The sequence below is a fragment of the Triticum urartu genome, chromosome 2A (assembly GCF_056163025.1).
Source record: "Triticum urartu cultivar PI428250 chromosome 2A, HENAU_Tu73, whole genome shotgun sequence".
Taxonomy (NCBI): domain Eukaryota; kingdom Viridiplantae; phylum Streptophyta; class Magnoliopsida; order Poales; family Poaceae; genus Triticum; species Triticum urartu.
The window spans coordinates 665,935,956-665,963,912 of NC_141874.1; the positions used below are offsets into that span (position 1 = coordinate 665,935,956).

General features: G+C 47.2%; 4 protein-coding genes across 4 annotated transcripts; 3 read left to right on the forward strand and 1 right to left on the reverse strand.

The window, feature by feature from the left end:
- The first annotated feature begins 10,095 nt into the window (after positions 1–10,095).
- Positions 10,096–13,748, forward strand: LOC147986537 (uncharacterized). The gene is made up of 4 exons (XM_087540079.1): positions 10,096–10,442; positions 12,307–12,664; positions 12,783–13,532; positions 13,674–13,748. The coding sequence occupies exons 1-4, from the start codon at positions 10,195–10,197 to the stop codon at positions 13,746–13,748; spliced, it is 1,431 nt and encodes a 476-aa protein (XP_087396205.1). The 5' UTR covers positions 10,096–10,194.
- A 5,239-nt stretch (positions 13,749–18,987) lies between these two features.
- LOC147986538 (uncharacterized) lies at positions 18,988–21,615 on the forward strand. Its single transcript, XM_087542047.1, has 4 exons — positions 18,988–19,022; positions 19,233–19,608; positions 19,728–20,477; positions 20,619–21,615. The coding sequence occupies exons 1-4, from the start codon at positions 18,988–18,990 to the stop codon at positions 20,691–20,693; spliced, it is 1,236 nt and encodes a 411-aa protein (XP_087398173.1). The 3' UTR covers positions 20,694–21,615.
- Positions 21,616–22,621: 1,006 nt separating this feature from the next.
- On the forward strand, positions 22,622–24,936 carry LOC125537757 (putative FBD-associated F-box protein At5g50270). The gene is made up of 3 exons (XM_048701075.2): positions 22,622–23,864; positions 23,990–24,163; positions 24,661–24,936. The coding sequence occupies exons 1-3, from the start codon at positions 22,938–22,940 to the stop codon at positions 24,934–24,936; spliced, it is 1,377 nt and encodes a 458-aa protein (XP_048557032.1). The 5' UTR covers positions 22,622–22,937.
- Positions 24,836–27,857, reverse strand: LOC125539572 (putrescine-binding periplasmic protein-like protein). Its single transcript, XM_048703060.2, has 6 exons — positions 27,297–27,857; positions 26,905–27,153; positions 26,387–26,521; positions 25,941–26,123; positions 25,614–25,775; positions 24,836–25,478 (listed from the first exon to the last, which is right to left on the reverse strand). Exons 1-6 carry the CDS (start codon positions 27,756–27,758, stop codon positions 25,074–25,076), a joined length of 1,596 nt encoding a protein of 531 aa, XP_048559017.2. The 5' UTR covers positions 27,759–27,857; the 3' UTR covers positions 24,836–25,073.
- Between the last annotated feature and the right edge of the window lie 100 nt (positions 27,858–27,957).

Sequence of the window (27,957 nt, forward strand, 5' to 3'; positions counted from 1 at the left end):
CGTTCAATCTTTTAAAAGACCGAGGTAGTTTACGACACCTCGGATGCTGACCATCGTTGGAGTTCGGAAGTGGTCCGGCATAAAGCCCGGATTCGAATGACTCGTTCCATAGAGAACTTTTCAGCGTTAAACTCGGATAACCTCCTTCAAACTTTTTTCAAGCCAAGGTGATCTATGACACCTCGGATATATTCCGGCGTTGGAGCTCGGATATAGTCCGGCGCTGGAGCTCGGATATAGTCTGGCGTTGGTGCTCGGCTGCAAAAGATATCTCGAATGCAGTTCGGCGTTGGAGCTCGGATGCAAGAGGATGCCGCCGCATGGAAACACTTCAAACCCGAAGTGTGGCGTAAAAAACAACGAGGCATTGATAAAGGCCGATAACTTAAAGGGGCTCCTCGGATACCCAACGTGTAAACTCTTCGGATTTACTTCGGTGATCCTCAAGATCGAAGATAAGAAGATTTGTTGAACCAGTTTTCAAGACCGACGACCGAAGATGAAGAACAGTTCGGAAGGATCGAGGAGTGTCCCCAACTTGAAGACCAGTTCAGCGGGCTACTGACGGTGTCCTGGACTGGGGGGTACTCACCACATCGTCTCCCGACCAGGTGGATCGGGCCGAGGACCCCCATGGCGGTTCACTCATGGGCCACTTCGGGCAGCCCATGCCGCATACAAGGAGTATTCCACAAGACTTGGTGATCAAGACAAGGACTCTGCTACCTCTTGAGCACTGCGTTGGATTTCCTTGAAGAGGAAAGGATGATGCAGCAAAGTAGCATAAGTATTTCCCTCAGTTTTTGAGAACCAAGGTATCAATCCAGTAGGAGGCTACGCGCGAGTCCCTCATACCTACACAAAACAAATAACTCCTCGCAACCAACATGATAAGGGGTTGTCAAGGAAATACAATCAATTAAAGAGCAACTTTCATAATTAAATTTCCTTGAAATCCAAAATAGTGGGTTTAGCAACATCTAGGGTTTTAATCTCTTCAATCCTACTTTTATCAATTTCATTATCAAGATCTAAAAATTCCAAATTTTTGGAACGCCTTCTAGGTAAAGGTGGATCATATTCAGTCACATCATTATCAAGATTCATATTGCAAAACAAAGATTTAATAGGGGACACATCAATAAGTTTTAGATCTTCATCTTTATTTTCATAGAAATCCGGTTTAGAGGCCATCTTATTGACTAAGGTAAGCCGCTTATTCGAAATTTCGGCAGTCAACTTTTCAAGACGAGCAATTTGGGATCTTATACCATCAAATTCTTTAGACATATCATCGAGCTCTTTATTCATATAACGCATAAAACTTTTTTGTTCCTTAAGCTCCTTTCTGAAGAAATTATTATGCTCAAATTGCAAAACCATAAAACTACTGACGTTGCTTTCGATCTCTTCTAACCTTTTAAGGTGAAGATCACCAAATCTAGGTAGAGCCATTGAGACAAACAAGCAATCCAACACACGAGCAAACAAAAGGCAAGCGAGAAAAAGGCAAACGGGAAAGAGAGGGCGAATAAGACGGCAAGGGTGAAGTGGGGGAGAGGAAAACGAGAGGCAAATGGCAAATAATGTAATGCGAGAGATAAGGGATTGTGATGGGTACTTGGTATGTTGACTTCTGCGTAGACTCCCCGGCAACGGCGCCAGAAATTCTTCTTGCTACCTCTTGAGCACTGCGTTGGATTTCCTTGAAGAAGAAAGGATGATGCAGCAAAGTTGCTTAAGTATTTCCCTCAGTTTTTGAGAACCAAGGTATCAATCCAGTAGGAGGCTACGCGCGAGTCCCTCGTACCTACACAAAACAAATAAGTCCTCGCAACCAACGCGATAAGGGGTTGTCAATCCCTTCACGGTCACTTACGAGAGTGAGATCTGATAGAGATGATAGATTATATTTTTGGTATTTTTGTGATAAAGATGCAAGGTAAAATAAAAAGCAAAGTAAAAAAGCAAAGGCAATAATAAAGTGATGGGAGATTAATATGATGAAGATAGACCCGGGGGCCATAGATTTTACTAGTGGCTTCTCTCAAGAGCATAAGTATTTTACGATGGGTGAACAAATTACTGTTGAGCAATTGACAGAATTGAGCATAGTTATGAGAATATCTAGGTATGATCATGTATATAGGCATCACATCCGAGACAAGTAGACCGACTCCTGCCTGCATCTACTACTATTACTCCACTCATCGACCACTATCCAGCATGCATCTAGAGTATTAAGTTAAGAAAATAGAGTAACGCCTTAAGCCAAATGACATGATGTACAGGGATAAATTCATGCAATATGATAAAAAAAACCATCTTGTTATCCTAGATGGCAACAATACAATACGTGCCTTGCTGCCCCTACTGTCACTGGGAAAGGACACCGCAAGATTGAACCCAAAGCTAAGCACTTCTCCCATTGTAAGAAAAACCAATCTAGTAGGCCAAACCAAACTGATAATTCGAAGAGACTTGCAAAGATAAATAATCATACATAAAAGAATTCAGAGAAGATTCAAATATTGTTCATAGATAATCTTGATCATAAACCCACAATTCATCGGTCTCAACAAACACACCGCAAAAAGAAGATTACATCGAATAGATCTCCACGAGAGAGGGGAGAACATTGTATTGAGATCCAAAAAGAGAGAAGAAGCCATCTAGCTACTAACTATGGACCCGAAGGACTGAGGTACACTACTCACACTTCATCGGAGAGGCTATCGTGATGATGTAGAAGCCCTCCGTGATGGATGCCCCCTCCGGCGAAGCTCCAGAACAGGCCCCAAGATGGGATCTCGTGGGTACAGAAGGTTGCGGCGGTGGAATTAGGTTTTTCGCTCCGTATCTGATCGTTTGGGGGTACGTAGGTATATATAGGAGGAAGAAGTATGTCGGTGGAGCAAGGTGGGGCCCACGAGGGTGGTGGGCGCGCCTTGGGGGGTGGGTGCGCCCCCCTACCTCGTGCCCACCTCCTTTCTTTCTTGACGTAGGGTCCAAGTCTCCTGGATCATATTCGGTGAGAAAATCACGTTCCCGAAGGTTTCATTCCGTTTGGACTCCCTTTGAAATTACGTTTCTTCGAAACTCTGAAATAGGCAAAAAACAGCAATTCTGGGCTGGGCCTCCGGTTAATAGGTTAGTCCCAAAAATAATATAAAAGTGGAAAATAAAGCCCAATAATGTCCAAAATAGTAGATAATATAGCATGGAGCAATCAAAAATTATAGATACGTTGGAGACGTATCAGACTCCTCTCCACCAACGTATTCGGCTAGAACTCTTGTTGTCCTAGGCCTCCGGTGCATTATATAAGCCAAGGCCAGGCTAGTCGATAGATCACTATGACATTATTCATCATACCCTCAGGTTTAGACCACAACATATGATCTCAGGGTAGATCAACTCTTGTAATCTCTATATTCATCAAGATCAATCAAGCAAGAAGTAGGGTATTACCTCCATTAAGAGGGCCCGAACCTAGGTAAACATCGTGTCCCCTGTCTCCTGTTACCCATCGATCCATGACACACAGCTTGGGACCCCCTACCCGAGATCCGCCGGTTTTGACACCGACATCGCCCACAACTCTTTGTGTTCTACTCATGCATATAACATCTACGCATAAACCTGGCTCTAATACCACTGTTAGGGAACGTAGTATTTCAAAAAAAATCCTACGATCACGCAAGATCTATATAGGAGATGCATAGAAACAAGACACGAGAGTGTGTCCACGTACCCTCGTAGACCGAAAGCGGAAGCGCTTAGTAACGCGGTTGATGTAGTTGAACTTGAACGTCTTCACGATCCAACCGATCCAACTACCGAACGTACGGCACCTCCGTGTTCAGCACACGTTCAGCTCAATGACGTCCCTCGAGCTCTTGATCTAGTTGAGGATGAGGGAGAGTTTCGTCAGCACGAATGGCGTGGCGACGGTGATGATGAAGTTACCGGCGCAGGGCTTCGCCTAAGCACTACGACGATATTGACCGAGGTGTTGAACTATGGAGGGGGGCACCGCACAAGGCTAATAGATTGTCTGTTATGCCTTTGGGGTGCCCCCTGCCCCCGTATATAAAGGAGGGGAGGAGGAGGTCGGCCAACAAGGGGCGCGCCAGGGAGAGGGGAGTCCTACTAGGACTCCAGTCCTAGTAGGATTCGGCCCCACTCTTTTTTCCTTCTACCGGAGGAGGAAAAGGGGAAGGAGAGGGAGTAGGAGAAGGAAAGGGGGTGGCGCCCCCTTCCCAAGTCCAATTCGGCCTCCTCCCTTGTGGGGGGCGCACCAGCCCCTTGTGGGCTGGTTAGCCTCCCTCCTATGGCCCATAAGGCCCATATCTTTTCCCGGGGGGTTCCGGTAACCTCTCGGTACTCCGAAAAAATGCCCGAATCACTCAGAACCATTCTGATGTCCGAATGCAACCTTCCAATATATGAATCTTTACCTCTTGACCATTTCGAGACTCCTCATCATGTTCGTGATCTCATCCAGGACTCTGAACAAACTTCGGTCGTCAAATCACATAACTCATAATACAAATCGTCATCGAACGTTAAGCGTGCGGACCCTATGGGTTCGAGAACTATGTAGTCATGACCGAGACACATCTCTGGTCAATAACCAATAGCGGAACCTGGATGCTCATATTGGCTCCTACATATTCGACGAAGATCTTTATCGGTCAAACCGCATAACAACATATGTTATTCCCTTTGTCATCGGTATGTTACTTGCCCGAGATTCGATCGTCGGTATCATCATACCTAGTTCAATCTCCTTACCGGCAAGTCTCTTTACTCGTTCTGTAATGCATCATGCCGTAACTAACTCATTGGTCACATTGCTTGCAAGGCTTATAGTGATGTGCATTACCGAGAGGGCCCAGAGATACCTCTTCGATACTCGGAGTGACAAATCCTAATCTTGATCTGTGGCAACCCAACAAACACCTTCGGAGACACCTGTAGAGCATCTTTATAATCACCCAGTTACGTTCTGACGTTTGATAGCACACAAGGTGTTCCCTCGGTATTCGGGAGTTGCAGAATCTCATAGTCAGAGGAATATGTATAAGTCATGAAGAAAGCAATAGCAATAAAACTTAACGATCATTATGCTAAGCTAACGGATGGGTCTTGTCCATCACATCATTCTCCTAATGATGTGATCCCATTCATCAAATGATGACACATGTCTATGGTTAGGAAACTTAACCATCTTTGATTAACGAGCTAGTCAAGTAGAGGCATATATACTAGGGACACTCTGTTTGGTCTATGTATTCACACATGTACTAAGTTTCCTGTTAATACAATTCTAGCATGAATAATAAACATTTATCATGATATAAGGAAATATAAATAACAACTTTATTATTGCCTCTAGGGCATATTTCCTTCACATCCATATCCCCGAGTGCTAGGGGGTCTACTCACACATGGAGACATCAAGCATCATGAGGGTGGTAATGGTGAACGTGATGAATCACATAAGTAACACACAAGACGATTCACTAGGGTTCCTGATGTTACAATGATATGAGATGGATGTGGATGATGATGACAGTGGCGATAATGTTGATGTCCCCTTGTGCGTGGTGGTGAAGATGGCGATCTCCTCTTTGCCAATCCCTCCTCCGGATCACTCCGGAGACTAGGGTTCTGCCTTCTGAATGTGTTTTTGGTGCGTATATATGTTCGTCTGATCCCCGATCCGACTTCATGGGGTGCAAGTAGTGGATGAGGCAGCAACGCTGACACCTAATATGACCACGCATACGAGCGGGCACGCTCGTATGCTAGGCCTTGTTTGGCTCTGGAAGCATTGCACTAGTTCCTCCTTGATCCCTTTGCTTCATTATTTTTATGATAGTTGATTATCATATTAAATAACAAGATTTCAACATCATTTCCTGGGATTTCTTCCATAAAACATTTATTTGTTCCAAAATATGCTACCTGAGGAATATTGACAAAAGGTAGTGCGCAAACGGGGTAAAATCCACAAAGCCTACCGTGTAGGCACAAAATAACTATCAAAATCATCACATAATTTGGACTCATCAGCAATGCGGCTAGGGGGTAGGGTGTGCCACCAGGCCACATGGAGGCTGGGTGGGTCCCCTCTGGCCCATCTTCATTACAATATTCGTCTCACATTCCGATATTATTCCTCAAAATCCCCGCTGCATTTGGAGCTCCGTTTTTTTACTTATATTGTATTATTGGTTCAAATTTCCAGCCATCCGGTAATTTCTCTCTCTTTGCATTCTTTGCATTTTAAGAGAGAAAAGACATTAGAATAGCTTCATAATATGAAATATGTCATTGAAATAGGATACATTATAGTAGGAAATATTGATGCAAAATGGACGTATCAGCACCCCAAGCTTAGACTCCATTTATCCCAAGCGAATACCGAGCTCAGTAAACATGACCACAAGTTTATGGAGAGAAGTATTGATAACAAAGAATACATACATAACAACATCAATTTACTAACACCATTATATATCATAAACAACAACTCTCTCATGAAACTTCTCATGATCAAGTAGCAATCCATTCACATGTTAAGGTTTAAACAACAAACTCTCTTGAAACCTGACAAACTATGTTTTCAGTCATCAAACAATCACAATGCATTCTTATTTTGGCAGAAGAGTCTATGTAAGAGTTTTGGTTTGGCAAACTTCACATACTCAACTATCATTTGGTCTTCTAATGATTGCTGGCACTCAGAAGCATATTTTTAGAACAAATTTTTTTCACTGGACACAAAGGAAGATAGGGGTTTAATGCTTCCACCTAACTTAATTATCTCAGCGATAATTGTCAACAACAATGAGTCATGATTATATATATTCAATTGAATATATGTGCCTAGATTTTTTTTCCCAACATATAATTTTTGCCAAATGGAGAATATTGAGATTGGAATAATGAGTTGACTCAAAATAAAAAGAAAAGTGTCATAAAAGTAAAAAAGATAGACCCTTCGCGGAGGGAACATGGATTTAACATTTCCCCTTGTGATGGTATTCATGTTATATTTTTTATTTTATTTTATTTTCTTTTTACCATAACAAGTTCGTGCAGAGCTTATTTCACTTGCAATAAGGCAGTTGAAAATTTGAAGATTTGAAACAATCTCTAGTTGGGAGTTATGAAGATTATTTGTTGTTTCTAATTTCTCGTTGCTGCGGGGCACTCTCGAGTTAGAGATAACTTTAGATGATAACATTGCTCCATAATGTGATGTTTGAGTTGAAGATAATCAAGTATATCATTTATGTGTTGGAAAGGGTTTCATCATTCCTTTACCTTGCTATCATATTTTCTTCACTGTCCAGATTTGAAATAGCCAATGTTTTCAACAGTTGAATTCCATATTCTTTCTGAAAGGCATAAAAACAAAACACTTGTTTTAAGTAAGCTGAAGTAATGACAATGATTATGTGACTACTTACATGAAAATCCTATTGAATCTACTCACTACTTTAAAAATTAGATCTATTATAAAGATTCACCAGATGTACAAACACCTCAAACATAATAAAAATTACATCGAGGTCCATAGACAACCGAACGATCATTATTGCCGCCAGAACAAGCCACCGACACGCCGCCGTCGCCGCTTTCATGCCGAAGCCGACCTGACCTTGTTGATAACAGTCAGAAAATCTTCGTGCACGTGCCCATAAGGACCAGCGCCCCATAGCCGCAGTCGTCGCCATTGAATCTACTCAGTACTTAGAACTTGCTATCATGCAAACACAAGATTTGTTTGTCCTGAAGCCGTTTTCACTGGCATATGATTCTCCGCCAAAATTTGCTTTATGAATACAGATCTAAGTGCCCTTTTTCCTAAAAAGTATGATCATCCACCCTATCCCTTTGTTCAGTTATACTAAAATTGAAGAGGGGGGATCATGGGAAGATAGGAGTTCCATTAGGGAGGTTGGTCTTGCTTTGTGAATGCAGATCGATAAGATCATCTGCCCTATCCTTTTGTTCAATCATACTAAAATTAAAATGGGAAGATAAATCATGGGAAGGGAGGAGTTCCACAGGAGAGGTTGGTCCATGGGAGAGAGAGGACGAGCATGATTGGTACCTAACCAAATTTTGCGCTCTTGTGATAGAGATAAAGAGCAATGAGGTTGATCTCCAAAAGTTGCTTACAAGTTTCTAAATCAGTGTTTTATGTCTCGATAAGCTAATCATGCTCGGATACTGTGTAATACAATAGGTCATATAAGCTTCTTGCCATTGCTCCATACATCTTTGTTCGTTAAACAATTTTCCATGGACTACTTTTTATTAACACAGTACATACACAAGCGCTCATACATATGCGCATACAGTCACCCTTATGAACGCACACACGCACATCCTACCCCTATGAGCATATTCGAGAGATTGAGCCGGCATATCATCTTGAGATTTACAAAGTCATCGTAGACGCCTCGTCGTCGTCGGGAATGTCTCCTCCCACAGAAAGCGTGTCGCCGGAAATTCAGGAATAAATCCAGGAATAATGCGAGCACCAGGAGTTGAATCCTGATGAGCTAGAGATAGCACTGTCCCTCTAACCATCTAATCATAGGTTGGTTCTCCTTCGTGGGCTACTTAGTGTCTAAACTTTAACAAAATAAATATATCCATCTTTTCACACTTTATTTAAGAAAATCTTTCGTAAATGTTAACGCACACACGTGTGGCACGAAGCAACATTCCCGACATCAGCATCATTCATTTTGCCACATCAAAACAGATGACATCAGCAGGAATCTTTTTTATTTTCGCTTAAAAAATTTTATCTCCTAATTAAAAAATCCAGTTAAAAATCCGTTTTCACTATTAAATCCGTCTCGACGAGATCTTCAAAACTAGATCCCATGTTGATATGTTTTGACGAATTTTTTTTTGCCAAAAGTAGACATGATGTTTACACTATAGTTGCCATAGTGTTACACTAAAGTTGCCATGTGGCAATTTTAGTTTATAGAGCATGGCAATTTTAGTATTTTGACCATGGCAATTCCACTACTTCGACCATAAAAATTATTTTTTTATGAACCATGACAATTTTAAGTGCATGTATCATGGAGATTTTGGTTTATGGTTCATGACAAGTCTAGTTTCTTAATTCCCTGTATTATAATATGTCAAAATTACTTTTAAATGTAGAAGAAAATAGTTAAAACATATCATAACAACTTCAGTGTAAACACCATGGCAATTCATGTGCAATAGACATGGCAACTTTTGAAAGTCGTCGAAACATATTGATATGAGATCTAGTTTCGAAGATCTCGTCGCGATGGATTTAATGGTGAAAAAGGATCTTCAATCGGATTTTTCATTAAAGAGATAAAACATTTTAAAAATTGAAAGTCTAAAAGATTCTCACATGCATGCATGCGGTGACGTGGCGTAGTCTGTGTGTTATAGGGCGTGTGGACGGGTGTCGCTCCCACCACACACCACACGTGCGAGGGTTATCAGCGTCCAAATCTTTTTGTTTTATCTCAAAAATAGATGAGAGTAGTAAGGCGCGACATCAACTATCTAGTGGGAATGAAAAGCACGGAATTCTTTCTACAAAAAACAAAGTGACACACCTCGGATTTGCAGAACAGATCACTTCAAATTCTCCCATCACTTTAAATTAATAGTTTTGCTAAGTCTCGGTCGACTAAGACTTCGTTATGACTCAGTCGATATTATCTTCTTTCGATTTTGCATGAAGATTCATGCAAAATTTCTTTTTAATTTTTCTTTTCTTCTTCTTATATAGTATATCACTTGACTGAGACTTGGTTAAGTCTCAATCGACTAAGACCTAGCCACACACTTAAATTAAATCAGAGATCAGAGCTAGGTACATGTCCACACCGCCTATACGCCTTCCATCCATGGGAAGGCCATGCAACTTCAGATGAGAAATAATCGTCCTCTTGGGAAGTGCAAAGATAGATCATCCTTTCTCAACTATAGAGACTCTTCGCATGAAGCCTTCAATTTAGCCCCTTCAAATACCCTCAACCATTTAATTGTGCTGTTACCAATGCCACCTATTGCAGCCAAGCCTTGAGGCTGTGGAGGATACTTAAAGATCCATCTCGCTCAGGAGATAGAACCTAGAACATCCACAAAACATACTTTTGATCGACCATGTCGAGCGATGGTGGACCAACAGTAGCTGTGAAGATGTTCGTCGACAAGGGGAAGAAACGGGTGCTGTTCGCGGAATCTGACAGGGAGTTCGTCGATGTCCTCTTCAGCTTCCTCACGCTGCCTCTCGGCACCATCGTTCGTCTTCTTGGCAAGCAGTCTCAATTAGGGTGCCTTGATGAGCTGTACAAAAGCATGGAGAGTCTCAACATAGATCATTTCCAAACTAAGGAGTGCAAGGCCATGCTTCTTAGAGCATCTCCAACAGCCGCGCTAAGCGCCGCGCGCAAAAAACCTGTTTACCACGCGCGCTGCGGCTGGTTTTGCGCGCCCGCCTGCGCTGGCTCCAGCAGCCGCGCTATAATGCAGCGCGCGCGCCGCTCCAGGAGAGCGCAAAAATACAGCACGCGCGATTCGCCGGGCATTTTGCATATATGATATTTTGGACAAAAATGAACATGTGAAATTTGACACAAACAAGTTGATGAATAAAAGTTCATGCCCACATGTTCAAAATCATGCCCACAAGTTCATCCAACCAAGTTCAAATGCAAACTAAAGTTCAAGACATGAAAGACACATCAATCTTCATCTTCCTCGTCTTCGTCTTCGTCCTCATCTTCCGAAGACGACTCTTCCGCCTCCGAAGATGAATCTTCCTCCCTCTCCTCATCACGCACCGCATCATGTGAAGCTCCGACGGTGTTGGCAAGATCTTCAACGGCATCTTCATGGGAATGTGTGTGAGAAGGCACATCGAAAGACATTGCACCCATGGCGGCCGGAGGTGCACCCATGCCTCCCATGAGAGAAGCAAAACTCATGCCTCCCATGGCGGCCATATCGTCGGAGGGTGCTCCAAAGCCACCCATGGCGGCCGGAGGTGCACCCATGCCTCCCGTGGCGGTCGGAGGTGCACCCATGCCTCCCATGGCGGCCGGATGTGCACCCATGCCTCCCATGGCTCCGAAGCCACCCATGCCTCCCATGGCGCCGAGGCCACCGCCACCCATGGCGCCGAGGCCACCGCCACCCATTGCACGAAACAAGACTTTTTTTTGGATCAAGACTTCTTGTTGGGCAAGATTGACATACTCTTTTTGCGCCGCATTGAGGTTAGTAACTTGTCATCGTTGGTTGAGTAATTGCCTGCTCTTCCTTTCAGCGCCTCGACAATTCCCTCACCCTCCTCGTCCACCTCAAACTCATGATCTTCGAAATGGATGTCATTGGTTTGAGACCAATGCGAATTGTTGGACCCAACACCCATAGTGGACATGTATGCATCATCGTTGAGACTACAAAGTTTTTTGAACAATGCAAATAAGCTATCTATATGTGATGATGATGTATTGAAAAAATAAGAAGAAAAGAAAAGTTGGAAAAAATTTCACCTTGGGGGCATTTCGTCGAACACGTGGTGCCCGTCGGCGGCCGGCTCAACGAGTGAGCTCGCCGGCGCTTCGGTAGCCGCCGCGGCCGTCGAACGCCCTGCAAGATTCTTTCCCCTCGCCTTCATGGTGCCGGAGCCGTCCGCCGCCTTGTTTTTCTTCGCGGATGTTTTGCCCTACTTCGTCCGCGCCGCATTGGGGACCTTCTTCGACGGTGCGGCGGCGGCACGGGACGTCGCCGGCTTGACGCCACCCGGCGCCGTGGTCATCCGTGGCGGCAAGAAGAGGCTGCGCGCGAGGCCGACGCTCGGCGGTGCTCCGGCGGTGGCGACGCCAGCGCTTCCCGCGCTAGGGTTTCCAGCGGCGGCGGCGGCGGCGCGGCGGCTGCGGCAGCGGCGGCGGGGGGGTCGCGGCTGTACAGCGGGGTGAGCGGGGCGCCGGTGTGCGCGTCCATGGGTGGGTGGCAGGGCGCCGGCGCCGGCGCGCGCGGGGCATAGGACAAGGAGAGGAGAGAGTGCGGCGCGAGCGCTCGAGTGTGTCGCGCGCTGTAGCTGGCGCCCGAAATACGCCGCGCGGATAAGTGTTTTCAACCGCGCGCCCAACCCGTTATAGCGCGCGCAGCGTTTTTGCGCGCCGGCTGGAGTGACCCGCCGCGTTGCGCGCGCGCTAAAACGGCCTAATTTGCGGCGCGGCGCTAGTTTAGCGCAGCTGTTGGAGATGCTCTTAGTCCTGTCAATGCTGTAGCATTCCACTTGGGCCGGCTTAAGGTAAAATTTGACGATACCAATCAAAGTGGATTTTACACTTGCGCAACACACAGACAGTTTAGCTCTGTACTACCTGGTTGCAAACATGGCTGCTCGTCGTCAAGCTTCTGGAAATGTCCACCGCATCTTCTTGCTGTTGTTCGAGACTATGGGGATGGGGTGTTTGTCAAACATGGTCTGAAGTACATCGTCACTGATGATCTCCAAGTGGCTCCTGCTTCTACAAGACTTGTCTTTTCCCTGCTCGACAGGTTTGGGCTACAAGATCAAGCCAAGCTTGAGGAGAAAATTCTTGAACTGAATGCCAATAAAGTTAGTCTCTCTCTATAACTCCTTCTCATTTTTATCCCCCACGAAAGAAAAAAAACTCCTCATTTTATGTTTCTATGAAATGCAAGAATTCATTGGTATACCATCATTTTTCTTGCAGATAATTCGTTTTCTTAAGAACGTACTGATCTCCAAGCAACCCTTGACTGCACTATGTTTTGACGTCTGCCTCTCAGTCCCACTGACAAAATATTTGGATCAGTTACCTGAAAATCTATTTCCCAAAGAAGCCAGTGATGATACTAAGCCCGTGCTCAGCGCAGTCGAAATAACGCTCGTCCATACGAAGGACAAGGCATCGGTGTTGTATGCCAAAGTCGGAGGGGATTTTCTTGATCTTCTCTTCAGGTTGCTTTGCGTTCCACTTGGATCCATAATCAAGACATACGGTCAATGGTCACAAAACGGGTCCATCGATGGTCGTTACAGAAATATTGACGAGAGCGCAAGAACATGGATGAAACAAGAATGCCAAACGGTACTTCTATCTCCCAAGTTGGCACCCTTCTTTGGGTGCAGCAGCAATGTACTACAAATAGAAGAGATGAGTCCAAGAAGTCTGACCTTCAGATGCTTCAAGTGTCGTGTAGTTGAAGCTGCATACACAGGCGGTTGCAGTTGCTCTTACCCTGATAAGATTACTTTTGTGGAATCGAACCCGAAGTTCAGAGGCATAGGAAGTGACAGCACAGCTAAGGCATATGTCCATGGAGGGCTCGGAAAGTTCCTGGTGACGAGCGACCTACGTGTCCTTGATTTCACCATGACCAACACTCTGCAAGTCATGCGCGTAGCTAAGATTCCCAAGGAGAAGCTTGTGGAGAAAGAGCTCACCCTGGACAAAACCCAGGTAATTAACCCCACAAATGTTAAACATGCCATGCCTGAAATGTAGTTGACCATCACTCATGAAAACTAGCCATTTCAACTTCACTGTTTCAGTTTCTGTACCGTTTTAACAATGACTGAGTGTTGGCCTCCTTGTCGACAGGTTCTGAAGCTCCTAAGGGCTGCGATGATGACTCGCGACGCCCTCACCAGCTTGCTCCTGCCTCCCAAGAAGTAGCGGCATCGCCTGCACAATGGGGTCTCCTGATCTGAAGCCAAAACATGCGATCGATGAAGATATTAGTACCAGTCTAGTTTACTATATTGTTCCGTCTATGAACTAATGTTGGAACTGCCTCATGTCTTTGCTTCTGGTGTCATGCCTCGAATGAACAAAATAGCCACTTGTCGCAGTGTGTGGGCGACCTCCTTTGTTCGTTCCCGTTTCAATTGCTTCAATTTTTCTATTAATTCATATTTTCCCCCTTCATCGGATACTTCACAAACATTGCGACGGCTTCATATCCACTAGTAGAAAACAGGGCTTTGGTCCAGGCCGGGTCAGCCCATTAGTCCCGGTTCAGTCTAGAACCGGGACCAATGTGGGCATTGGTCCCGGTTCGTGAGCCCAGGGGGCCGGCCGGGCCACGTGGGCCATTGGTCCCGGTTCATCTGGACCTTTTGGTCCCGGTTGGTGGGACGAACCGGGACCAATGGGCCTCGCTCCTGGCCCACCACCATTGGTCCCGGTTGGTGGCTTGAACCGGGACCAAAGGCTCCCCTTTAGTCCCGGTTCATGCCACCAACCGGGACCAATGAGGTGCCTATATATACCCCCTCGCGCAAGAGCAGAGCACAGTGCTCTGTTTTTTCTGGCCGAGGGGGAGAGGGCTTTGTGGTGCTCTAGCTCACCTCCTATGCACACAGGTGTTCGATGGAATGCCCGAGCCACACTACTTAAGCTTTCTCCTCTCGAAGCTCGACCTCCAAACTCCATTTTCCTCGAGATTTGTCTAGATTTAGCGATCCGTCACGCCCCGTCCCTGTCTTCACCGCCGTCGATCACCCACGCCGATCTCATCACCGACACCACCGTGGTGAGCCTCTTGTTCTTATCTTCTTTCTGAAAGGAAAAATATTCTTACTTGTATGTTTAGATAGATACTTGTATCATTTTCTTACATTTATTATTGCATCTTATATAGTGCGATGGTTTTGGTATCCGCCCCCGTCGGCCCTCGTCCTGTCTATGATTCGGATGTGGTATGTATATTATCTTTATAACTATTGGTTCATTTATTGTTTATGAAAATTATGCCGACCAACGTGACATAGATTTTATTTATCTAGGATGTATGTGAATCGGAAATGCCAACCGACCCTATTGTCAAGAGGTTAAATTTAGTTGAAGAAGAAAACAATTTGTTGAAGGAAAAAAAATTGAGGAGGAGAAGATGATACTGGAGTTGCATGTTGCGGATGTCGTCGATGATCACAAGATCAAGATGGATGCAATGCGCTTGAAGATTAGAAAGATTAGAAAACATGCCATTCATACCGAGGCTTGGTATCATTATGCCGTTGGATCAATTGTTACCTTGGTTGCGATTATGATCGCATTTGTTTTCGCATTGAAATGTTTTACATAGTTTCAATGTATGGTTTAATTAATTAGATGCTCTGGAGAGCTATATGTTGTTAGATGAGAACTATGTATGCACTTTGGTTTTAATGTGATGATGAACTTCTATTAATTTGGACACTTAATTGTATATAATGCACGCAGATGAACCGGCAATGGATGTACGGTGACAGACACACCCGCAAGTACATTAAGGGCGTGCATGAGTTTCTCGATGCGGCTGAGGCAAACAAGCAGAATGGTTTTATGTGTTGTCCATGCACTGAATGTGGGAATACGAGGTCTTACTCTAACCGAAAAATCCTTCACTCCCACCTGCTTTACAAGGGTTTCATGCCACACTATAATGTTTGGACGAGGCACGGAGAAATAGGGGTTATGATGGAAGACGGCGAAGAAGAAGAGTACGATGACAACTATGTGCCCCCTGAATACGGTGATGCTGCAACGGGGGGAGCTGGTGAAGATCAAGAGGAACCAGACGATGTGCCCAATGATGCTGCCACGGGTGAAGCTGCTGAACATCAAGAGGAACCAGACAATGTGCCCGATGATGATGATCTCCGCCGGGTCATTGTCGATGCAAGGACGCAATGCATTAGTCAAAAGGAGAAGCTGAAGTTCGATCGCATGTTAGAGGATCACAAAAAAGGGTTATACCCCAATTGCGAAGATGGCAACACAAAGCTCGGTACCGTACTGGAATTGCTACAGTGGAAGGCAGAGAATGCTGTGGCTGACAAAGGATTTGAGAAGCTACTGAAAATATTGAAGAAGAAGCTTCCAAAGGATAACGAATTGCCCGACAGTACATACGCAACAAAGAAGGTCGTATGCCCTCTAGGATTGGAGGTGGAGAAGATACATGCATGCCCTAATGACTGCATCCTCTACCGCGGTGCATACAAGGATCTAAATGCATGCCCGGTATGCGGTGCATTGCGGTATAAGATCAGACGAGATGACCCTGGTGATGTTGACGGCGAGCCCCTCAGGAAGAGGGTTCCTGCGAAGGTGATGTGGTATGCTCCTATAATACCACAGTTGAAACGTCTGTTCAGAAACGAAGAGCATGCCAAGTTGATGCGATGGCACAGTGAGAACCGAAAGAAAGATGGGAAGTTGAGAGCACCCGCTGACGGGTCGCAGTGGAGAAAAATCGAGAGAAAGTATTGGGATGAGTTTGCAAAGGACCCAAGGAATGTATGGTTTGCTTTAAGCGCGGATGGCATTAATCCTTTCGGGGAGCAGAGCAGCAATCACAGCACCTGGCCCGTGACTCTATGTATGTATAACCTTCCTCCTTGGATGTGCATGAAGCGGAAGTTCATTATGATGCCAGTTCTCATCCAAGGCCCTAAGCAACCCGGCAACGAAATTGATGTGTACCTAAGGCCATTAGTTGAAGAACTTTTACAGCTGTGGAATGGAAACGGTGTACGTACGTGGGATGAGCACAGACAGGAGGAATTTAACCTTAAGGCGTTGCTGTTCGTGACCATCAACGATTGGCCCGCTCTCAGTAACCTTTCAGGACAGACAAACAAAGGATACCACGCATGCATGCACTGTTTAGATGACACTGAAAGTATATACCTGGACAAATGCAGGAAGAATGTGTACCTGAGCCATCGTCGATTTCTTCCGACCAACCATCAATGTCGAAAGAAAGGCAAGCATTTCAAAGGCGAGGCAGATCACCGGAAGAAGCCCGCCATGCGCACCGGTGATCACGTGCTTGCTATGGTCAATGATTTACACTACGTAATCTTTGTAAAGGGTCCCGGTGGACTAGCTGTTCCGAATGACGTTGAGGGACACGCACCCATGTGGAAGAAGAAATCTATATTTTGGGACCTACCCTACTGGAAAGACCTAGAGGTCCGCTCCTCAATCGACGTGATGCACGTGACGAAGAACCTTTGCGTGAACCTGCTAGGCTTCTTGGGCGTGTATGGGAAGACAAAAGATACACCTGAGGCACGAGAGGACCTGCAACGTTTGCACGAAAAAGACGGCATACCTCCGAAGCAGTATAAAGGTCCTGCCAGCTACGCTCTTACGAAAGAAGAGAAAGAAATCTTCTTTGAATGCCTGCTCAGTATGAAGGTCACGACTGGCTTCTCGTCGAATATAAAGGGAATAATAAATATGCCAAAGAAAAAGTTTCAGAACCTAAAGTCTCATGACTGCCACGTGATTATGACGCAACTGCTTCCGGTTGCATTGAGGGGGCTTCTACCGGAAAACGTTCGATTAGCCATTGTGAAGCTATGTGCATTCCTCAATGCAATCTCTCAGAAGGTGATCGATCCAGAAATCGTACCAAGGCTAAGGAGTGATGTGGCGCAATGTCTTGTCAGTTTCGAGCTGGTGTTTCCACCATCCTTCTTCAATATCATGACGCATGTCCTAGTTCATCTAGTCGACGAGATTGTCATCCTGGGGCCCGTATTTCTACACAATACGTTCCCCTTTGAGAGGTTCATGGGAGTCCTAAAGAAATATGTCCATAACCGCGCTAGGCCAGAAGGAAGCATCTCCATGGGCCATCAAACAGAGGATGTTATTGGGTTTTGTGTTGACTTCATTCCTGGCCTTAACAAGATAGGTCTCCCTAAATCGCAGTATGAGGGAAGACTGGCTGGAAAAGGCACTCTTGGAAGAGACTCAATAATATGCAGGGACGGATATTCTTGGTCTCAAGCACACTACACAGTTCTACAGAACTCTACCTTGGTGACCCCGTATGTCGATGAACACAAGAATAGTCTGCGCTCCAAACACCCGGAGCAGTGCGACGACTGGATTACATGTGAACACATCAGGACTTTCAGCAGTTGGTTGGAAACACATCTCAGAGGTGACAACACTGTTTGTGATGAGTTGTACTTGTTGTCCAGGGGACCATCTTTGACTGTATTGACTTACAAAGGATACGAGATAAATGGGAATACATTTTACACGATCGCCCAAGATCAAAAGAGCACCAACCAAAACAGCGGTGTCCGCTTTGATGCAGCAACCGAGAGCAGAAAGGATACATATTATGGTTACATAGTGGACATATGGGAACTTGACTACGGACCTGATTTTAAGGTCCCTTTGTTTAAGTGCAAATGGGTCAATCTGTTAGGCGGGGGGGTACAGGTAGACCCACAGTACGGAATGACAACAGTGGATCTGAAGAATCTTGGGTACACTGACGAACCGTTCGTCCTAGCCAATGATGTGGCACAGGTTATCTATGTGAAGGACATGTCTACCAAACCGAGAAAAAGAAAAGATAAGGAAGCGAATACATCATATGATGAGCCAAAGCGCCACATAATTCTTTCAGGAAAAAGGGACATCCTGGGAGTGGACGGCAAGACAGACATGTCTGACCCCGTATGGAAAAAAATTTCACCTTGGGGGCATTTCGTCAAACACGTGGTGCGCGTCGGCGGCCGGCTCAACGAGTGAGCTCGCCGGCGCTTCGGTAGCCGCCGCGGCCGTCGAACGCCCTGCAAGCTTCTTTCCCCTCGCCTTCGTGGTGCCGGAGCCGTCCTCCGCCTTGTTTTTCTTCGCGGATGTTTTGCCCTTCTTCGTCCGCGCCGCATTGGGGACCTTCTTCGACGGTGCGGCGGCGGCACGGGACGGCGCCAGCGCGACGCCACCCGGCGCCGTGGTCATCCGCGGCGGCAAGAAGAGGCTGCGCGCGAGGCCGACGCTCGGCGGAGCTCCGGCGGTGGCGACGCCAGCGCTTCCCGCGCTAGGGTTTCCGGCGGCGGCGGGGGGGGGGGGGGGGTCGCGGCTGTACAGCAGGGTGAGTGGGGCGCCGGTGTGCGCGTCCATGGGTGGGTGGCAGGGCGCCGGCGCGCGCGGGGCGTAGAACAAGGAGAGGAGAGAGTGCGGCGCGGGTACTCGAGTGTGCCGCGCGCTGTAGCTGGTGCCCGAAATACGCCGCGCGGATAAGTATTTTCAACCGCGCGCCCAACCCGTTATAGCGCGCGCGCTGTTTTTGCGCGCCCGCTGGAGCGACCCGCCGCGTTGCGCGCGCGCTAAAACGGCCTAATTTGCGGCGCGGCGCTAGTTTAGCGCGGCTGTTGGAGATGCTCTTAGTCCTGTCAATGCTGCGGCATTCCACTTGGACCGGCTTAAGGTAAAATTTGACGATACCAATCAAAGTGGATTTTACACTTGCGCAACACACAGGCAGTTTAGCTCTGTACTACCTGGTTGCAAACATCGCTGCTCGTCGTCAAGCTTCTGGAAATGTCCACCGCATCTTCTTGCTGCTGTTCGAGACTATGGGGATGGGGTGTCTGTCAAACATGGTCCGAAGTACATCGTCACTGATGATCTCCAAGTGGCTCCTGCTTCTACAAGACTTGTCTTTTCCCTGCTCGACAGGTTTGGGCTACAAGATCAAGCCAAGCTTGAGGAGAAAATTCTTGAACTGAATGCTAATAAAGTTAGTCTCTCTCTTTAACTCCTTCTCATTTTTATCCCCCACGAAAGAAAAAAAAACTCCTCATTTTATGTTTCTACGAAATGCAAGAATTCATTGGTATACCGTCATTTTTCTTGCAGATAATTCGTTTGCTTAAGAACGTACTGATCTCCAAGCAACCCTTGACTGCACTATGTTTTGACGTCTGCCTCTCAGTCCCACTGAAAAAATATTTGGATCAGTTACCTGGAAATATGTTTCCCAAAGAAGCCAGTGATGATACTAAGCCCGTGCTCAGCGCAGTCGAAATAACGCTCGTCCATACGAAGGACAAGGCATCGGTGTTGTATGCCGAAGTCGGAGGGGATTTTCTTGATCTTCTCTTCGGGTTGCTTTGCGTTCCACTTGGATCCATAATCAAGACATACGGTCAATGGTCACAAAACGGGTCCATCGATGGTCTTTACAGAAATATTGACGAGAGCGCAAGAACATGGATGAAACAAGAATGCCAAACGGTACTTCTATCTCCCAAGTTGGCACCCTTCTTTGGGTGCAGCAGCAATGTACTACAAATAGAAGAGATGAGTCCAAGAAGTCTGACCTTCAGATGCTTCAAGTGTCGTGTAGTTGAAGCTGCATACACAGGCGGTTGCAGTTGCTCTTACCCTGATAAGATTACTTTTGTGGAATCGAACCCGAAGTTCAGAGGCATAGGAAGTGACAGCACAACTAAGGCATATGTCCATGGAGGGCTCGGAAAGTTCCTGGTGACGAGCGACCTACGTGTCCTCGATTTCACCATGACCAACACTCTGCAAGTCATGCGCGCAGCTAAGATTCCCAAGGAGAAGCTTGTGGAGAAAGAGCTCACCCTAGACAAAACCCAGGTAATTAACCCCACAGATGTTAAACATGCCATGCCTGAAATGTAGTTGACCATCACTCATGAAAACTAGCCATTTCATCTTCACTGTTTCAGTTTCTGTACCGTTTTAACAATGACTGAGTGTTGGCCTCCTTGTCGACAGGTTCTGAAGCTCCTAAGGGCTGCGATGATGACTCGCGACGCCCTCACCAGCTTGCTCCTGCCTCCCAAGAAGTAGCGGCATCGCCTGCACAATGGGGTCTCCTGATCTGAAGCCAAAACATGCGATCGATGAAGATATTAGTACCAGTCTAGTTTACTATATTGTTCCATCTATGAACTAATGTTGGAACTGCTTCATGTCTTTGCTTCTGGTGTCATGCCTCGAATGAACAGAATAGCCACTTGTCGCAGTGTGTGGGCGACCTGCTTTGTTCGTTCCCATTTCAATTGCTTCAATTTTTCTATTAATTCATATTTCCCCCCTTCATCGGATACTTCACAAACATTGCGACGGCTTCATATCAAAGTGCTTTTTAGAACAAAGGCTTAAGATGAGTCCGGCTTTGAATCAACGAAGTCGTCAATCAACTAGGTTACCGTGAAGAAAAAGAAAAGGAAAATGAGGATGCAACCCCAACAGCCAGTATAGATAGCTGAAGAAAAGATAACGGACCACAAACAAAGAAGCAAAACGCTACGATGCAACATCACATTGCCATTCGCATCTACCTCTGAAAGAAGGCACACATGCCCTTTCACCCTCGATCAAAGGGCGCCGCACCATTGGTAAGGTAGAGCGGCTCACCCACGAACAAATGGACTAGCTGACAAATAAACAAAATGCTGCACATAACCACCTCACCAAAAAAACTACCCACGGACGAATGCCACCATCCATATCACGGATCACGTCGAAGATGCTAGCTTTAGGAATGATCACCCAAAGAAGGCATGACCGAAGAATTGAGCAACAAAGCCATCAGGATGGGTCAGAGCCGCCAAGACCACGATCGCTCATCACCACCATTGCATCGTTGTCACTGTAGAGTGTTCCCTATTCCCCTCTAGGTCAGTATGAAGAGCGTTGACCTGTCGAACAACTGGACCACACGAAGAAACACGACGGGTCGAGGAGGAAACCAAACCTCCACAGAGGTGTGTCACCACTGGAAATGAAAAACACATCCACCAAGAGCACACCGAACAAGCAACTGCCCACACACCGCCACACGCCCACACATACCCAGAACGATACCTCCAAGGAGGTGATGACGTTGAGCGTCCTCCCCGCCTAGTTCTAGATTGAGGGTTGCACCTGGGTGCACGGGAGGGAGAAGGGGGATACTACCTTGACATCGCCTTCAAGGTAGGAAATGTGCCCAAACCATTGTCGGCGTCGTGGCCGCCACCGCCGGCCCAGGTATTTCCCTTATCCATACCTCCCTATTCCCCTAGCTATCCGCTGGATCCGGCCAAGCCCGATGGGTGGAGAGAGCAGCACGCATCGAAGATGTCATCTTCAGATCTAGCACTGGAGGAACGCGGGGTACCCTATGCACCACAACCTACACTCATCGCCGCTCGCATAGCCGGGGGGGAGGGTGATAGCCCGGGGTGACTCTGGCACCAGCGCTTCACCCCCCAGCACCAGCGCACACCACCCGCCGTTTGGTGGACATCGTCATGTCTGCCTGAGGCGCTGCCTCGGAGTCCATACCCCTTGCCCTGAACAACGGAGTGGCCGAGAACCTTGCTGCCACCTTCACCGGTGGCCAACAATGTCTACTACAGAAGATGTCAAAAAATTCTACTACAGAAGAAAAAAAAAGGAAACTCTTTCCTTCACTCGACGGATCGCACGCGAGCCATCTGCCGCCGCCTCCACGTGACACGTATGCACGTATCCTTTGCGTCTCTCTTTCTACAACGTCATGTGTGTTGCAAAACTCTTTTCCGCAACAGCACCTATGTTGCAAAAAAATGAAGACGAAAAAGCGAAGAAATGAGGACAACAAAAGTAAAAATATTTTTGCAACATTGTCTTTGTTGCAATTTGGTTTCCGCAACAACACCCATATTGCAAAAATAGTGATGACAAAAATCTGCAACATCTACTATGTCGGAAAAGATTTCTGCAACATAACCTTTGTTGCAAAGTATTTCTACAATGTTGTCCTTGTTGCAATAACGAAAATAGTGTTGGATGCTGGAGAGCTGTACAAATGACAGTTGCCGAGGCAGCGAATATTTTTAAAAGATCGGTGGGCCCACGCATAGTGTGGCCCCAAAAAAAGACCATGACTAATATTTCCAACAACCTTCAGCGACGGCCAACAAAGTCTATATACTACAGAAAGAAAAAGACCATGACTAAAAAGGATTACATCATGTGATTTACATGACTTAATCACATAATCTATTATTATCCCTAATCAACCTCTGCGCACATCCATCTAAAAACATACTCCGGGGTGCGAGCATGGAGGAGGCTGGGAGCGACGATCGCATCAGCGGCCTCTCCGACGACCTCCTGCGCGACATCCTCCTCCGCCTCCACTCGCTCCCCGCCGCCGCGCGGACCACCATCCTCTCCCGCCGCTGGCGCCACGTCTGGACCAGCATCCCCGAGCTCGTCATCGACGAGCTCCACGTGCCGGGCCGGCCGCCGAGCTCCTTCCTGCGCGCCGTGGAAGGCGCCCTCGCCGCCTACTCCGCCTCCAACGTCGACGTCGCCGCCCTCACCATCGCCGTGCCCGACGTCAGGCTCTGCCGAATCGAAGCCCGCCGCGTCTCCTCGTGGCTGCGCGTCGCCTCGGAGCGCGTCGCCGGCACGCTGTCCCTCGCCCTGCCCCGCTCCGAGCCCATCGTCCACGGCCACGGACAGGAGGTCGAGCTGCCCCCGTGCAGGAGGGCGACGGAGATCACGCTCTCCCTCGCGGGGGCGTTCGTGCTCCGGCTCCGGCCGGCGGCCTCGTTCGCGGCGCTCACCGTGCTGACGATACAGTCGGCCGCCATGGACGGCCGGGAGCTCGGGGCGTTCGTGTCGTCCATGTGCCCGCGCCTGACGGACCTCACCCTGCGCGTCAGCCTCGTGGACTGCTCCGACGTCTCCATCCGCTCCGCCTCTCTCAGGCGCCTAGAGTTCGGGGCCGGGTGCGCCCAGCGGCTCGGGGTCGCCGCCCCCATGCTCGAAGTGCTGGTCGCGTCGTTCCTCCACCACGCCCACATCTCGGCCCCGAGGCTCGCCGAGGCCAAGGTCCAGCGCCTGCACCGGCACCACTTCGCCGACGACGTGCCTCGTCGTCTCCGGCGGCTGGACATCACGCAGCTGTACCTAAACGCGGCGGCGCCCCCGAGGGCCCGGCGGTTCGATGCGGTCGACGAGCTGAGACTGTCTGCCCTCATTGTACGTCCAATTAACTGGCTTCTCTCCGTGTGAATCCATGGATTGTTTGCTCGAGCGATCCGTGTTACTAATTGGTCCTTTGATTTTGATGATTCGTTTTTGTGCTTCCGATTATTGTTTTTCAGGGAATGGAGGGATACACCAGCTTCTTGGATGATGTAAACAACCTTCCCGTGTGTCAGACCGTATTATCGGTATCGCTAACAGGGGATCACCACGGCTTTGTTCCAACCATGCTGCATCTCCTCAGGAGAAGCAACGCTATAAAGAAGCTTGTGCTGGAGACATACGCTCAGACGGTACGTAATTTCTAGGGTTCATTTTATCAGTTCATTCAGAGACTGTAGCTCAAATATTCACGATTTTGAAATGAAGGAAACATGTTTAGGAGTAGTACTTTATGATTTGGAAGCCCATTGAAAAATCATCGGAAATGTTATCTGGCTGCTGAAGTCCGCCGCGGGGAGGGTGGCATTTCGAAGTTTTTGCTGACATCTTAGTTGTGTCAGTCCTTCAAGAAAATGCCATATGTCGCTCTAAAGAAACTGCCACCTCACACACGTCGTGCCATATCGCTTTGAAGAAACTGTCATCCCACACATGTCGTCCTCCCAGAAAATGTAATGCCGCTCTGAAGAAACTGGCATATCTAAAAATGCCATCAAAAGGGGGTCCAAAATCATATAGTAGCATAATTAATGCACTATGCACTCTAGCTCTTTGCCTAATGTAGTCACTGTATTTTGTTTAAAAATTGCTACTCTAGAATAATATTGCATCTACATGATTTTTTCAGAAAGACCCATGCTCGACGGCTTGTCCATGTCGCTTGCCGGAGAGTTACAGGGCCAACAATATGACCCTCGATTCACTTGAAGAGATAGAGATCAATACGTTCATGGGAGAAGATGACCAGGTGGAATTCTTAGAGATGCTAGTATCCAGATGCAGTGCAACAAGACCTATAAATGTGGTGCTCAACAAGTCGTACCTTGTTCCTTTACCAACCGAGAAAGTTTCCGAGATGATCCGCAGCATTTCTCGTCCAAATCTCAGAGTCGGATTACATTAAATCTCCAACGGGAGGTTTTTAGAAGTGGTACTGCTGTAAGAAGTGGATCCTATGCATGGTCTGAACTATTGGTTTGTTAGTGGTCGTCTCGCAAAAATACTTATGACTGATGAACTTCGTGGCGATAGGTGTGTGCTCTAAAATCTCGATTTCAAGTCTAGCACGGTTGATATCCTTTGCAGCACGTTTCCAAGCAGACCGCCGCGTGGTCTCTGCACTCTCGACATCAACCACTGGTAGTCACCCACCGCTTTGTCTGATAGAGGTTCTAAGAACTCACATTTTTCCAGGATTTCAGGGGGAGGTACTCCCCTGACAAGGTTACTCTCCAGCTTTGGCTTCTTCTTGTTTTGATCTTGCAGAACCTCTGGAGCTGGGTTTTCGAGGAACAGCGGCGATGCTCCTGCGGTGATTTCCTGGCGAAAGGGCAAGCTTCTGGCACTCTGCAGACAGAAGTCGAACCACTGGTGGATGAGTGGAGATGGGCCTCTAGTTCTGCCCCCGATTTTATCAGTCTGAAACCTTGTAGCACAAGGTATCGCCTGTAGTGCATAAAACCAATGCAACCAATAAGACAGTAGGCTCGCTGTTGGAATGAAGAAACAACAACAGCGACATAACTCATCCGATTGACAGTCACAATGTAATGAAATTAAGCGTGGGCAAATCAAACATACCCATAAATCAGCCCAGAGGCTACTGCCTGACTTGGGAACAACAACAGCAACATTGGACATTCGCTTTGCAGCAGGGATGACATCGCTGCTCCAACCCACTGTGACCCAAACATCCCCAACTCCAAACGATTTCAGATAGTTCATGCTGTCAAATAGCTGGACCTACAGAAGGATACCAAAATTAAACACTAATTGCTATTCGTTATATTAAAGGCTTATTTTGTCTTTTCCACAAAATTATTTTGGGTCCTCACTTCTCTTGCCAGATCGAACAAAGTAGATGGAAAGTAAGAAACATACAGAGAAGATGTGTTAGTTGGTACAAACCTGTTTTTGTAGCTGTGTAAAGCTGCTTAGGACTGCTTCCCTACCACCATCAACTTCTGTTTCCATGTCAATCGTGTTATATGATGATCCCAACTGCTTAAGGACTGCACCAATTACTTCTCTAGGAGAATCAATCATTGAAATCTTCCCGGCTAGTTCAGGCCTCCACAAATCCTCCCAATCCTACAGATAATACATCTATATGAGTAGTTGCAACGTTGATGTCTGTGTGCACAATGTCATCATCTATATATGTCTTTACTCACAAAGATGTTATAAATAGCAAAATAGTCAACCTCGACCAGTACTAGCAAAATGTTTGTTTCAGTACTATGCTACATCTTTTATTTAACTCCAAGGTAAGCTTTTAAGGATAAGTTAATCACTGTATAGTTGGCATTGTATCTTAAACCCAATGCTGCATGTTCTCTGAAGATTCTGCTTACCTGTATTGGCTTCAAGTTATGCTGCTTAAACTTGCTTTTCTTGTACGCAATGACCACAGTGCCCCATCTATATGGAACACCCCATACTGAGCCATTAGAATCTGCCTCTCCATTCTGGTTCCTGCACAAATGAACCTGATAGACTATAATGAAAATGGAAACTACACCTCGGGACATCTTCACTAGAATTAACTAATTCATTTCCGGGAGTACATTTAAGTTATGCTTCACAAATATGATATTTTCTGAAAGAAAATGAGTTTGACTGAAGCAAATAATGAGCATGGGAGATGTTATTCTAGTTATGGAGATTGTGCTAGAAACCTAGATGTCATTGCGATTCACATGATAGAATATCTTTCTTATAAGTTTTTGCATCTACACAAATTAAACAACACATCTTCAGCCATCCGCATTCGTTATCAAAGGATACAAGGCAACACAACATTAACAGCAGGGACCAGTGCAACTATCAGAATTGGTAAGAGAGGAAGAATGCTTCAACTGTCAATTCTCACCTTCCATCTGTCACTCAGGCTCCGATACCAGTCCTGCTCTTCAGCATTGCTGATAGGTTCTACCAGTCCCTTACGAATGGTGTAGCCGAGCCAAGAGTCCCCTATAGAAACGACATCAGCCGCCATCGCGGATTTGGGCTGAACCTGACCTTTGTCCACACATTTTGACAACTCAGAGAAAAGCGCGTCAATACTAGGGCGGAACTCAGGGCTGAATTTGAGTCTCTTCCCCTGTGCTTCGACGAAATCCTACAAACAACAAACCAAAATTATCTTACAATCTGAAAAAACTCATCGTTCCATCCTATCTTTCATATCTCGTGGTCCAACTTATAATCGCCCAGTAATCAAAGCAAATGGTGTAAAGTGCAGGGGAGGGAGAAGGAGCGGACCTTGATCCACGCGGGAGGGAAGGAGCCGCGGAGCGCGACGACGCGCAGGGGCACGGAGAGCGCGTAGGTCTTGGACTTCCACTGCTGCAGCGCGGCCTCCCACTCCTCGTCGCCCTGCTCCTGCTCGTTCGCCTCCACGGCGGCGGGTGGAGGGGGCGGCTGGGCGCACGCGCGTGCCGCCGGGGCGGGGAAGAGGATGAGGAGGGAGCAGGCGGCCAGGTGGAGCGCCAGCGCAAGCGCCGCCGTCGCGGAGGCGCCCCGCGCCCACTCCCATCCTCCGCGGGCGGGCGTGGCCGATTGGCCGTTGGGCGGCCGGGAGGAGAAGGCGAGCTGCCTCGCCTTCGGGTTGCGGTGGTGGAGGGAGAGGCGGAGGCGGGGCTCCGGGAAGCGGTGGGTAGGGAGGGGGGCTGGGGGTGGGAGGCGAGGGTGGGGGAGGAGGAGATGCAGCGGCTTCCCCTCCATCGCCGGTCAGGCTGCCGCCTATTGGCCTCCGCCTCCGACCTCCGACCTCCGCGGCTTATCCAGTGCCCTACTGGAACGTGTCAAGGGAAAAGACCAGCACTGCAACCCTGACATGAACCAAACTTGTGTCCACAACCCGTTTGGAACCCAGCCAAACTTCTGGGTCAGCACACACGATTTTGTGCACGAATGCTTTTGA